This window comes from Neoarius graeffei, chromosome 5 (genome assembly GCF_027579695.1).
Source record: "Neoarius graeffei isolate fNeoGra1 chromosome 5, fNeoGra1.pri, whole genome shotgun sequence".
Lineage (NCBI taxonomy): Eukaryota > Metazoa > Chordata > Actinopteri > Siluriformes > Ariidae > Neoarius > Neoarius graeffei.
Genome location: NC_083573.1, coordinates 46517577 through 46531116, shown reverse-complemented (window position 1 = coordinate 46531116; position 13540 = coordinate 46517577). Strand labels below are relative to the sequence as shown.

At 47.7% G+C, this 13540-nt stretch overlaps 1 protein-coding gene across 1 annotated transcript in view; it reads left to right on the top strand.

Moving 5' to 3' along the window:
* The window catches only part of pde11al (phosphodiesterase 11a, like), a 41346-nt gene extending 28031 nt beyond the window's left edge, over window positions 1-13315 (top strand). Inside the window, exons 16-20 of the mRNA XM_060920551.1 lie at window positions 12085-12162; window positions 12245-12308; window positions 12418-12492; window positions 12712-12795; window positions 12871-13315. Coding sequence (XP_060776534.1) covers window positions 12085-12162; window positions 12245-12308; window positions 12418-12492; window positions 12712-12795; window positions 12871-13122 — 553 coding nt within the window. The 3' untranslated portion in view covers window positions 13123-13315. The remainder of the gene's footprint in view (window positions 1-12084; window positions 12163-12244; window positions 12309-12417; window positions 12493-12711; window positions 12796-12870) is intronic.
* Window positions 13316-13540: the final 225 nt, after the last annotated feature.

The following is a 13540-nucleotide window of genomic DNA, read 5'->3' as shown; positions in this document are numbered from 1 at the left end:
GATTATTATTAGTGAGTAGTAGACAAATAAAAGCTAATCAAATTGAATTACATTTTACTTGTTCCTGTTGTTTATTCACAAGGTCAACTATTTAGAACTCCTTTTTCCTTCAAATTTAGCTTTTGTATACAACTGGGTTTCCCATCTAATGCAGAGCTACCATTAATCTTGAATGTAACCATTCACGGTGAATATTAAGATTAATAATTTAAGATTTTATGAGACTGATCTTTAATTATAAATTGATTAATTCAATTATCAATTATTACATAATTTATAATTTAATTAATTCCAATTCCACCTACATTAAATTGGTGCCTTCGTGTGAGGACTAGTTTAATGACCTTGTGAATTTCTCAACAATAACTTGTAAACTGCCAAGGTATAACACAGGTGACTTTAATGGTGAATCATTAACAGTGTGTTAATCACAGAACTGAAATTCAGCTGTCAACCACAGTTAACTGATGAACCAGTTTAATTGATTAGTACATTAGAGTAATATCTAATCCAAGTACTTAATATTATTAATAATAATCATTATTGTTAACTAATATTATTAATTGAGCTAATTAATACAAGTGAAACATTAGTGAAAAACAAAGTAGCTAAGAAACCACAAATCAATTATTTAGCAACTTGGATTAAATTAAATTCTAACCTAATCAACACCTAGTATTAATTTCCTTTAAGTTAATTAATACATTTCGAACAAAATGTCGCATTCCCCATCAAGTGAGTCAGAAGGGCCCCTCCTCTCTCTTTTCGACGTTGTAGGCGATTTAGGCCAAGTCCCGGAGGATAGGAGAAATTACTTCTGTGATCTGGACCAAAAGGCTCGCTTTGATGAAATACACATAGCCGTTAGGGAGCTTAAGGAGCGTACTATGACTCTCCCAGAAGGGCTACCCAAATTGTTCATGATCTACTATAAGGAAATGGAACATGTGTGTATGACCCTCGAACAAGAGAAAAGAACACTAAAACGACAACTGGCCGAAGCTCAAAGGAGAGCAGAAAGCGCGGAGAGTAGCCTTGTGGGCATGGGAGCCACACAAGATGAACTAAAGCGTGAAATAGAATGCCTCAGAGAAGAAGTGACGCAAGCACGTCGCTCAGATGAGGGATCGGCCAAACCCTCCCAAGAACAGAGTTCCGCTCTGGAGGAGGAAGAACCTGAGCTTAGAACGGTAGATCAGACACCGCACTCAAGCTCAACTCGCGTGAAAGCCGCGCAATCGCCATCTCGTGGCGCTGGGAGTTTTTACTTTACTCCCCACTACACCCCCTCGCGCTTCAATATCACTGCAGGCTCTAGCACGCAGAAAACGCCGCGCTACGTACCCTCAGACTCCTCTGACGGAGAGGCCGCCTACAAGCCGAAACGCAGACATAGGCGATATGAGAGCAGCTCAAATAGCGAAGACAGCGAGGACCCCTACGGGTCAAAATCAAAACGCCTCGTCGCAGAACGCAATACTAGGATCCGCCAAATCGACGTCCTTGCGAAAGACATAGAGCATTTTGAGCTGGAAAATCATAGACACCGAAGCGTTAATTATTATTTCCGGGAAATCGAACGTAGCCTCCTGGACCTGCCAGAGGCTACGTCGCATGAAAAGGCCAGACTAGTCTGGAAAACTTTAGGTAGTGGCGTACGAGCATTCGTTGAGACCCTACCACAGTCAGTCCTCGACAACTACAAGAAAATACGTAAGTACTTGAAAGAGGAATACTCGTTGTACGAGGACGAGACTGCTGCGACGATGGGTGCCATTCAAATCAGACAGAAGCGAAGCGAACACCCTCGTGAGTACTACCGTCGGCTCCGCGCGGCGTACTTTCAGGGCAGAAGCGAGCCCGGGCTAGAGGAAGATCGCAACTTCAAGTCCCTCTTCCTCCATAACCTTCACCCGTGCATCCATAACCAAGTAACACTCGCGTGTCGCCAGCGCCCCCATACTATGAGAGAAATGCGTCGCACCGCACAACTAACGTGGGAGACGTTCGTCCGACCCACAGACCACCACGAGGACGATCCCAGAGTCCTCAGCCTACATGAGCAGGAAGGTCAGTCCTTAGGCCTAGAAGGGGGTGAAGTCCCACACAGCGGACCCCCTTGGGCGAACCCAAACCCTGGCCACCAGACGTCGAGTCAACCCAAAGGTAACTGGAAAGGCCGACAAGCTAGAGCCAAGGGGGAACAGGGCCCCCACGCCAAAGGGCAAGGTAATCGCAAACCTGGCAGTCACGGCCCTAAATCCCAGAATAGCGGACAGTCAGGGCCCCATCGCAACTCCTCCCAAAGGGAGCAGAGCCCTAAGCCAGCTACCGCTAAACAAGCCAACCAAGAGCCGCTTGGGATGGCAGAACTGAGGGCCGAACTAGCACAGATTAAACAAGCCAACCAAGAGCCGCTTGGGATGGCAGAACTGAGGGCCGAACTAGCACAGATTAAACAACTGCTGAGCGATAAGAAAAAGAAGGGTAAGCCGAGCAAGGACAGGGACAAACCGTCAGCATGACTAGGCCGGGACCCATCCCCACCACCACCACGTGTCTACCTCGTGGGGTGGGGAAAGGACCCCTGCCCAATAGGCAGCGATGAGGTGAAACCACCCCCTCCGGTGGTGAAGCCTGACCCGCAGGATGCACCCCTGACGCAGTTTCTTGGAGATTTGGTTAGGAAAGGCAACGCCAAGCGTATCTATACCCCAGTGGTGGTAGAAGGCAACGTTTCCCTCCAAGCTCTCTTGGATACCGGGTCGGAAATCACCCTGATGTGTTCCAAAGTCTTCGCAGAGGTTTCTGATGCGCAGCGCGCGCAAGGTAGACCCATCAGAACCGAATGCTTTGACATCAACTTGGTTAGCTTCACCCAGAATCAAGCCCCAGTAACAACCATCACATGGTTAGAACTCACATTCCAGGGCATGTCCATCACTCACCCCACTTACATCTGCTCTGTTGGGGTAAAACCGTTCCTCATTGGCCAAGACCTACTAGATAGGCTAGCGCCCCTCCTTGACTGTCGTCATGGGCAACTGTGGGCCCAGGTCGCGTCCCCACAGACCCCAGATCCTCGTCGTCATTACCGAGCCCGTTGCGATGAAGTTAGCGCGGATGCCACTCCACCGATAGCTGAGTCAGGGCAGTTCCCCGAGAACCTCGAGACCACTCCGCTCCACCCTGAGCCGAGTCAAGAAGCGCCAAACTCAACCGACACTCTTCTCAACCGCGAAGCGCTCGATGGCCACCCGTCTTTCCTTTGCTTTCTTGGCGAATCTGCCCCAACCAGGTACTACCCCTGGATATCTGGCAACATTACCGTCAACGGCGTCACGGCACCGGGCGTCAGGTTAGCGCTTTGGTCAGAGAAGTCAGCCATCAGCCAAACGTGGTTCGATGTAGTGCGTCAGAGCACTCCTTCCCCTGTCTTTGTGCAGAAGAGCCACCGGCTACTGTCAGCCGAACAACCACAGAGCCCCACCAAAGCCACGGGCGTCTGCGCCGTGTCGCTCGCCATCGGTCAGAGAGAATTCCTTCATTTCTTGAGTGTCGTCCCCGGACTTCCTGACTCACTGGTCATCGGGGCAGACATCTTGGTCAGACTGGGAGCCCAGCTGGACCTAGTCAACCGGGTCATCTGGACCCAAGCCGATGCCGCTAAGCACCCGTTCCAAGCTGACCCGGAACACATGCGGTCAGGACAAACGATTCCCCAAGCCTGCCATGTCGCTAGCAAATTCGACGTTGTCATTCCCGCTAGGACTGCTGGTTCCCCTCTTAAGCTGGTCATCATGAAAGACCAACAGTTTCGTAGCTCCCAGACGTTCTTCCAGCCTCTCAAATTCTTCATGGAGCTCGACTTAGCTGTGTGTGGGACTCCGCTGCTTGAAGTGAGTCATCGTTCCGCTTACCTCCTGGTTCAAAACTCCACGCGGGACGCCCTCACGATCCCCGCCCGTCGGCCTTTAGGCCTTCTGATAGACCAGGCATTCCATGACTTTGAACTCACCATTCCAGTCATCGGTGAGCTGCCAACGCCGGACACTCATTCCGATCCAGTGGAACCTCTCTGGGTTACTCTTCCTTTCCACATGATCCGCGTCGAACCCCACGACATGCTTCGCGATGAGCGCATAGTCATGACCAAAACTGACACCCCGAAACACATGCTGGTGTACGCTCTTGCCACGCAATCGAGCAACGTCACCCCTGCAACTGAGGTTGTTGATTCAGCTTTAGGTGAACCGTACCCAGGCTTCGAACAAGAAGTTCAACAACAGCTGGTGAAAGCTGACAGCCTGACCACGGACGCCCAGAGACAACAGCTCCGTGAACTGTTCTATGACTTCAAGGCGATCTGGGCGCGAGATTCCAATGACTGCGGAGTCACAGACATCCACACCGTCCGAATCCCAACAGATCCGAACGCTCCACCGACGTTCGTGCGGCAATACAAAATCCCGTTAGCCGCATACGACTCAATACAAGAAACACTGGACACTCTGCTGGAAAAGCAGATCATTCGCGAGTGTAACTCGACCTACAACTCCCCCTTGTGGCTGGTGCTGAAACCGAACGGCAAGTGGCGCCTCACCATTGACTATAGGCAGCTGAACAAGCAAGTGCCCTTGTCAAGATGGCCCATGATCCATCTGGATCAAGAACTTGCCAAGGTGAAGGGTGCAAAGTTCTTCTCCACCGCCGACGTGGCGAGTGGATTCTGGACCATGTGCGTGGATCCAGCTGACCAGCACAAGCTGGCCTTTTCCTTTGGGAACCGCCAGCTAACTTTCAACCGATGTCCGTTCGGCTATGCGAACTCCCCCGCTGAATTCAACATCTTCTTGCATAAGGCAATGAGCGATGCCGCAGCTCGTGGCAACTTGATCTATGTCGATGACATCCTCATTAGGTCACAGACTTTTGATGCACACCTCGAAGAGATACGCCACGTTCTGTCTCAGCTGTCCAGAGCAGGAGCGAAGCTCTCTGTCACCAAAGGGCAGTGGTGTCGCACCAAAGTCGAATACGTTGGGCTGTGCGTCGGGCCAGATGACATCGAACCCCAGTCGGGGAGGGTGCGGGCTATCCAAGACATCAAAGCCCCATCCAACGTACCCGAACTCAGGAGCTTCTTAGGGGTCTGCAACTACTCCCGACAGTTCATCGAGGACTACACGGAGATAGCACGACCGCTCACCGAGCTCCTCCAAAAGGATAAACCCTTCCAGTGGAGTGACCCTCAAGAACTCGCGTTCAAGAGCGTGAAGCAGAAGCTCTGCTCCGCTCCCTGCCTCGCATATCCCGACAAAGACAAACCGTTCTTCTTGGAGGCTAGTTTCTCCACCCACTGCCTGAGCGCCGCACTGTCACAGCAGCATGACAAAGATCGCCGTGTCATAGCATACGCCAGTCGGCCCCTCAGTGCTGTGGAGTTGAAATTTTCAGACTGCGAAAAAGCCCTGCTGGCCACGGTCTGGGCCGTTGAACACTTTCGCAGTTACATTGGTGGCCAGAAGGTGGTGATAGAGACCAATCATCAACCGGTCTCGTCCTTGAACAGCCAGAGGCTGAGAGAGGGAAGAGTTTCGAACAGTCGCATTGCAGCTTGGATGATGGCATTACAGGGCTATGACGTCGAGGTGAAGTACGCCCAGAACCACAAGATGGCGCTTGGCCGAGGCCTGGCGGAATGCCAGCATTGCGACTGCGAGAATAGTCCGGATCAAACCGAACTAACAACCGTACCTGCTCTCCCCTCCGACCACCACTACTATGACGAGAACGTCTGCAAAGACCTCCCCACCGCTTACATAGATGGATGCTCATTCCATCATGAACGCAAAGTCCAAGCCGGTGTCAGCATTGTATGGGCGAACGGCCCTATACAAGGGAAATACCAACATTGACTCGGGGCTAAGACTAGCCAATATGCGGAGGTAGCAGCTGTGCTCATCGTCCTGCAACAAGCTGCCCGTGAGAACATCAAGCAGTTAGTTCTCTGCTCTGATTCAAACTATGCCAGGCATAGCTTCGTCTCACACTTTCCCTCGTGGAAGGTGAAGGACATGAAAAACGCAAGGGGCAAGGAAGTGAAACACTCCGAACTCTTCCTAGCATGCGATCGACTCGTAACCGAACAGGGAATGTGCGTCTACTGGAAGAAGGTGAAGGGACATTCTCAAGTCCCAGGACCTGACAAAGTCGGTAACGATGAGGCAGATGGCCTCGCCAAAGCGGGAGCCGTAGACGGCCCCCTTTGGGAATTCCAGCCGTCATGGCTTCCCGAGACGCCACGCCATAACGTAACCGCGATTACTCGCCGACAGGCTAGAGCAGGTCAAACTGACGCAGTACCCCAAGCAGGAACAGTGCAACTCGGCCGACTGCCCCAGGACACCGACCTGGTGTCTATGCAGGAAAGGGATCCCGTGATCCACCAAATCCGTAAGTTCCTTGCGGACCCCGTGGCGTTCCCAATTTCCCCACAAGAGTTGCAACAGTCCCGAGACTTAAATCACCTTCACAATCTCAAAAACGGCTTAAAACTCGAGAAAGGACTCCTGGTGTACACACCACGCAACCAGGGACCTCCCCGGTGGGTCGTGCCCACAGATCATAGGGGGGTCATGTTGCAGTACGCTCACGACAGCCCGTGTGGGGGCCATAGGAACGCTCAGGCGACCTACCAGACACTCCAAAAGATTGTTTATTGGCCCTTCATGATTCAGGACGTTACCGAGTATGTCAAAGGGTGCTTGATTTGCTGCCAATTCCGACCAGCCCAACCGTTGAACCGCGCCCCACTGCAAAGCAAAGGCATCTCATTCCCCTGGTCTAATCTCCAGATAGACTGGGTCGGACCGGTGCCGAAATCAGCTCGAGGTAATAAGTACCTCCTGACCGTCACTTGCGCGTTCACGAAGTGGGTGGAATGCTTACCCGCCCCGAACGAAACCGCAGAGACCACCGCTCTCCTTCTTATGAACCATGTGTTCAGCCGTTGGGGCTTGCCCCTATCCATTGATTCCGACCGAGGTACTCATTTCACCGCAGAGGTCATGAGAGTGTTATGGGAGATGCTCGGAGTCGAGGCAAAATTCCACATCGCGTATCATCCTCAGTCTTCCGGTCAGGTCGAACGCGCCAACCAAACCATCGTGAGCATGCTTCGCAAGTATGTCAGCCACCATGGCAAAGATTGGGACATCAAACTCCCTCTGGTGCTGATGGCCATTAGGTCCACTCCTCACCGCACCACCGGAGTCACTCCGTTCGAAATGATGACTGGCCGTGAAATGGTTCTTCCCTTACACCTCCTCTACCGACCAGAGGACCTAAGCGTTGCCACTGCGTACACCGCACACCAGTACGTCACCGACTTGCAACGCCACTTGCAGGCCACGTTTGCGTGGGCCCAGGAACATCTCGAAAAGAGTGCGAAAGGCCAGAAAGCTTACTACGACAGAAAGGCGACACACCGTGAGTACGAAGTAGGCGACAGAGTCCTATACTTCAATTTCACCAAACCGGTAGGAGTAGCCAGAAAATTCTTACCCCGTTGGTCCGGTCCTTTCGAAATCGTCGGTAAACTGTCCCCCGTCGCCTACCGCATCAAAACTTCGAAGCCCAGCCAGGCGCCTTCGTATAGATGGGTCCATAGCAACCAAATAAAGCTATTTGAGCAGTCCACACTCCATAGGGGGGTGGACAAACAATAAGTTATAGCCTGCCCAACTTAGTTGCATGCCTCTCAATCCATAAGTGTGCATCTATAAGTAACCACCCCTGTTACCACTCAAATCAGAATAACAAACTCCTGTATGTTAACTCAACAGGAGGAGCTGCAGGGCCTAGGCAAAACCCTGCAGGGAACCATACTAACCGTTAACATGCATTCTACATTAATCAAGAACACAGTGCATGCCGTAGACAGGCTAGCGACAATCATGAGAAGCGAAGTCAAGTACGTCCGAGTAATCCGAGACCTAATGCAGGACCTGATGAGAGAAGTAAGTAGCTCTCTCAGCACCCTGAGTGGAGGTAAAATCCCACCATATTTGATACCCCTCAGCATGGTTGACAGCATACTCCGATCTACTACCACGACTAACGTTTACTCATCACAGATTCATCTGGCTTATAGTCTTGGCAGTGCTATTCCCATTTTTGTGAACCCTCAAAACCTAGAAATAGGCTTCATCCTCAATCTCCCCGTTATTGAACGGCAAAACATATGCAGAATCAAATCTGTCCTTAATGTAGGTTTCTGGAACAATGACGTACATGTACTTTTGCAGACACCTCCCACCATAGCCTATCACGATGACAACCCCTCTATCTACCTCATCCCTAACTTAGACATGTGCACCTCTACCAAAGATATCCACTGGGTCTGCCCCAGCAATCCCTTTATCCGAGACACCACAGACCGTCTCTGTGGATTGACAAAAGTCCCCGATCAGAAGTGTGCAGGCAAATTGTCCATTAAAGATGAAGGAATAGGCACTAGAGTAGAAAGAGCTGGTAATCGGTGGCTAATCAACACTCCCCAAACTGAGATTCTGATATCATATGATCAACATAACACTGCCACTAGAATGAAGATCCCTAACGAAACCTCTCTCCTAAGTGTCCCACTAGGAGCCACTGTTCACGTGGGTGACATCACCCTCCATCACCTTAGCGCTGACCAGTATGAGACCGAGATAGAAATGCCTGATGCCTTCCCGGGTCACAAACTTGAGATAAACTCCACCCTCCAAGCACAACTACTGCTGGAAGGGACCAAAACCGTGCAATTCAATCTTAAGCCCACTGGCATCGCTACCACTTTCTTGAATTACCGCGCAAACCCCTCGTCCGATCAAGGATCTTTAATGAGCCGAATTGTGCTGGGATTTCTAGCTAGCGGTTGGGTTATCACAGTCTTCATAGCCATCACTCTACATAGGTACATACTGACACTACACCGCAAACTGGACAAAACGATCTACGCACCTGAGAAATTAGATCGTGGCATTGTCCGATTCTCCATCAGGCCTAAGGCCTCCACTAACTTTCTTGAAGAGTAGGCTCGCTAACACGCTAACTAACCCCTCTCTTCCATTTTCTTTTATGGAGTTTTGATTATTTCTTTGTTTGCTGTGTGAAATGTTGTATGTAGAAGGTAGTTAAGTAGCCATAGTGTAATTGTTTTCATGTCCAAGTGCCTATGCTTTCATGCCCAATTGCCTATGCTTTCATGCCCAAGTGCCTATGCATCTTATGGACTGTATGAAATGTATTGAACTGTTGAACTGTGTCTGAAAGACTTTTCACAGAAAGGACCCTTGGAACTACCTCATTGTGGAACTACCTCATTGTGGAACTACCATTGTGGATTACTAGGGACCGTGGGTCGCGGACTAAACACCATGTGCCCATAGGGTATCACTCCTTTCAGCGCCTATGGCCAAGGGGGGAATGTTGGTAACTTGCCAGCGCCCCCTATAACGATCCCACAATTCCTTGCGCGCTCCACCCGGATGTGACGTAAAGTGGAACTGCTTTAACTGTATCGAGAGCGCCTCGATTCGTTCTCTCATGTTCTGACTACTAGGGTGGTCGGACGGACTGTAGGCACTCTCCCTGCAGTGTTGAGACTAACCGCTATTGTCTGAGAACAGCCTGTTCAAATTAGTTTCGGCCGAACTTTTGAACGACCCGCTAAGTTTCAGTGATATAGTGGTTTTGATTCTAAACCTTTGCAAAGTTTAACTACAGTTAAGTAGTTTTCCACGCTAAGAGGCATTTGCGGACAGCTTCGCTCCTCTCAGCCTTTTTCTCGTCGACGCATCACCGGAGGTTTCTCCCGAAGCACCGTGGGCCAGCTAGGCCTCCATCTCCCTGCTTCGTCTAGCCGCGGTTGGACGCAACTCGCCACTAACCTCCTCTCCTCGGACCGCAACCCTCAGCACGGACATCAGAGAACGAACTTCCATCGCATTAAGTAGGCACTTGGGCAAATTTTAATAATTTGTAGCTCATTCAGATGGTTGTTAGGGTCATGTTTAAGCTTTGAGCTGTTCAGCATACCCGCTCAGACACGGAAGGTGTTTGTTTTTTTTTCTTTTTATTGTTTGTTTTGGTTCTGTTTTTTTTTAACTTGTTAGACAGGGTATCTTGCATGATGTCTTTCCTTAACTCCATTGCTAGCTTCCCTATCTGATTAGCAGCGCAGCGACAAGTTTGTTATTTTAAGCTCCGAGGCTGGACCGCTACAAGGCCTAGTCCTCTCCATCCAACACCTATTACTCTCTCTCTCTCTCTCTCTCTCTCTCGCGTTGAGTTCTTTGCCTAGATAGTCTGTTGGAAATTGTTGTTAAGTACAGTGTTTGGATCCAGCTGTAACGTGGCCACCAGATTCTCATTAGCAACTCATTGCTAGCTACCTCAGAGTGATATGCTAGCTGGTAGGCTTGTGTTCTCGACTAGGCCTGCAGGCGCCATATTCCCCGACGCCATTTTGGTACCTCCCTTCCTGAGTTACCTGTGATACGTCACCTGGTTTACGACATCTAGGCATTGACCGCCATTTTGTTTAAGCATTGCTAGAGTGGCTAGTCGTTAGCATCTGCCCACAGATACACACACACACACACACACACACCCACACACACGCACGCATCGGCTTTCCCTAGTCACACACACGCACACACAAGGGACTCTCTTTCCCTATCTCTCTCTTTCTCTCTCTCTCTTCCTCTCTCCGGCCCCAAATCTATGGTCCAGGTGTAATTGTTCCATTGTTTTGTCTTGTTATTACCTTTGCCCGGCATTGAATGTATTTTGTGAGATTATTATTGGTGAGTAGTAGACAAATAAAAGCTAATCAAATTGAATTACATTTTACTTGTTCCTGTTGTTTATTCACAAGGTCAACTATTTAGAACTCCTTTTTCCTTCAAATTTAGCTTTTGTATACAACTGGGTTTCCCATCTAATGCAGAGCTACCATTAATCTTGAATGTAACCATTCATGGTGAATATTAAGATTAATAATTTAAGATTTTATGAGACTGATCTTTAATTATAAATTGATTAATTCAATTATCAATTATTACATAATTTATAATTTAATTAATCCCAATTCCACCTACAGAGAGGCTTCTTTCGTGGACGGCATCCATGCATGCCATTCCTCTGCAGTGTACGCCGTATTGTGTCACGGGAAATAGTCACCCCAGTTTGGCTTTCTACTTCTTTAGATAACTGCAGTGAACTTGCATGCCGATTTTCTTCAACCATTGTCATCAGAAGACGCTCCTGTCGAGGTGTTAACTTCCGTGGACAACCTGGACGTCTCTGTGAGATGGTTGCAGTTCCATCTTTTTTAAATTTTTGTACCACTTTTGGTACAGTATTCTGACTGATAAGTAAAGCTTTGCTGATCTTCTTGTAGCCTTCACCTTTGTGGTGTAAAGAAATAATTTTCTTTGGGGAATTCTGAAGAGACAAGTTGAGCATCACTCTCCATCCAGCATCCAGTCACTAAAAGAGGTCATTGTTGAAGAATGGAAAAAGATTGATGCTGCAAAATGTCGCCAACTTGTTCATTCCATGCCTAGAAGACTTGGTGCTGTCATTAAAAATCATGGAGGCCATACAAAGTACTAGATGTAGTAGTTTTTGTTGTGGGGTGTACTCATTTTTGCACCACCCTAATTTGAGTAAAACTGAAAAATGTGTAATCTAAGTGTATATTATTAACCTTAATTTCATGTTATAAGTTAAACAGATGTTATATTAAACTTTGTCTTGTCAACATTTTGGAAATTGTGTTCATTGAGATATTGTTTAAAATGTTACTTTTCAAAGGGGGTGCACTCATTTATGCTCAGCACTGTATAAAGCATCCACAGAGGGGCGCCACTAGAACAGAGGCATGTGAGAAGACTAGCTTTCTTTGGTCAGACTTGTGTAGAGCTATATGTATGTGCATTTTTCCTTTTCAGTTTTACGTCTGCTCTTATCTTTTATCTTTTGTCTTACAAACACCGTAATTTCCCCTTTATTTTTCCTTTTCCATGAAAGGAAAAGAACCAAGTTCTTTGAATATGTTTTGGCTGGAGACTTCAACTGGTCAACTCAAGAGCACAGAGACATTTTCAGGTCAATTATTCGCTATTTTCAAGACATATAAAGCTATTTAAATTAAATCATAAGCACAAACATGATACTACCTCCATAACAGGTCCATGCTTATGACTGCGTGTGACGTGGGTGCTGTGACTCGGCCATGGGAGATCTCCAAACAGGTCCCTTTGTCTTATTTCTGTTGTAGGCTTAATCTGGTTATTAGACGATGCATCTGTGTGTAGTGAATGTTGATTCACTGTCGTGTTGTCTCTCTGCCACTCACTGCAGGTGGCAGAGTTGGTGACTAGTGAGTTCTTTGAGCAGGGTGACAGGGAGCGATTTGAGCTGAAGCTCACACCATCTGTAAGTGCTTTTGTTCTCTCTTGGGCATTTAAAGTGAGTGTGAGTCTCAATATTTAAAGCCATAATCCTTCATAATAATGCATTATGAATGTACAGACTCATATAAGCTTGTACAATTTGAAAATGTATCTATTACTATCAATTATTATAAAGATACTGAATTCTTACTATTAATCTTACTAAAAGGGGAAAAATGCTATCGTGTCCATTCTCTCCAAGGCCATTTTTGATCGCAATCGCAAAGATGAACTTCCTGCACTTCAGCTCGAATGGATCGATGGGATTTGTAAGCCATTGTATGAGGTAAATAAATTAACCAATTTATGATACCTTCTGTTAGTTTTGGCTTAATACTTAATTAAGTCATTTGTTGAAAAGGCTTTACTGAAGCTGAATAGGAAGCTCCAGCCAATGGTAGATGGGATACATGCCAATCGAAAAAAATGGGAGGAACTCTGTTTGTCCTATCAGCAAGCACACCAAGTCTCAGAGTCCAGCAGTCTGTGTCTAGAAGTGGAAGAAGAAGAACCAAGTCAGTGTACAGACTCCACCCTCACACAGTCATATGAACCTGTATCTGTGTCAACCAATCTGAGCACAGAGTCCATCCAGAAGGTGGAGTCAAATTAGAACACAACATCAAATCAGAAGTCAACACTGATGGCAAATCAGGATGAACAGGGGAAGGGCGCTAGTTTTAGAATAAAAATCAAAAAGTTGCAATGCAAAGGCAATTTCAGTGGCTTTAAGATTTCAACACCACAATAATTCTTGGCTTGCATGTAATAACATATTAATAGCCTTACTTAGTATACTTTAAAAATATAACCATGATCAATCTGACCTGTTTCAGGAAAAAAAAATTTTGAGGAAATATTCTTACGTACTGCCTATTATGCTATGCTGAGCTTTGGGGAATGGGTTGGTTTACTACTGCACTGAACTGAACGGAGAAAATGAGCTACTTCTTAAGGTTAATACTGTGATGGCATGGTTATACCATGATAATTCATCATCTCATCTCATTATCTCTAGCCGCTTTATCCTG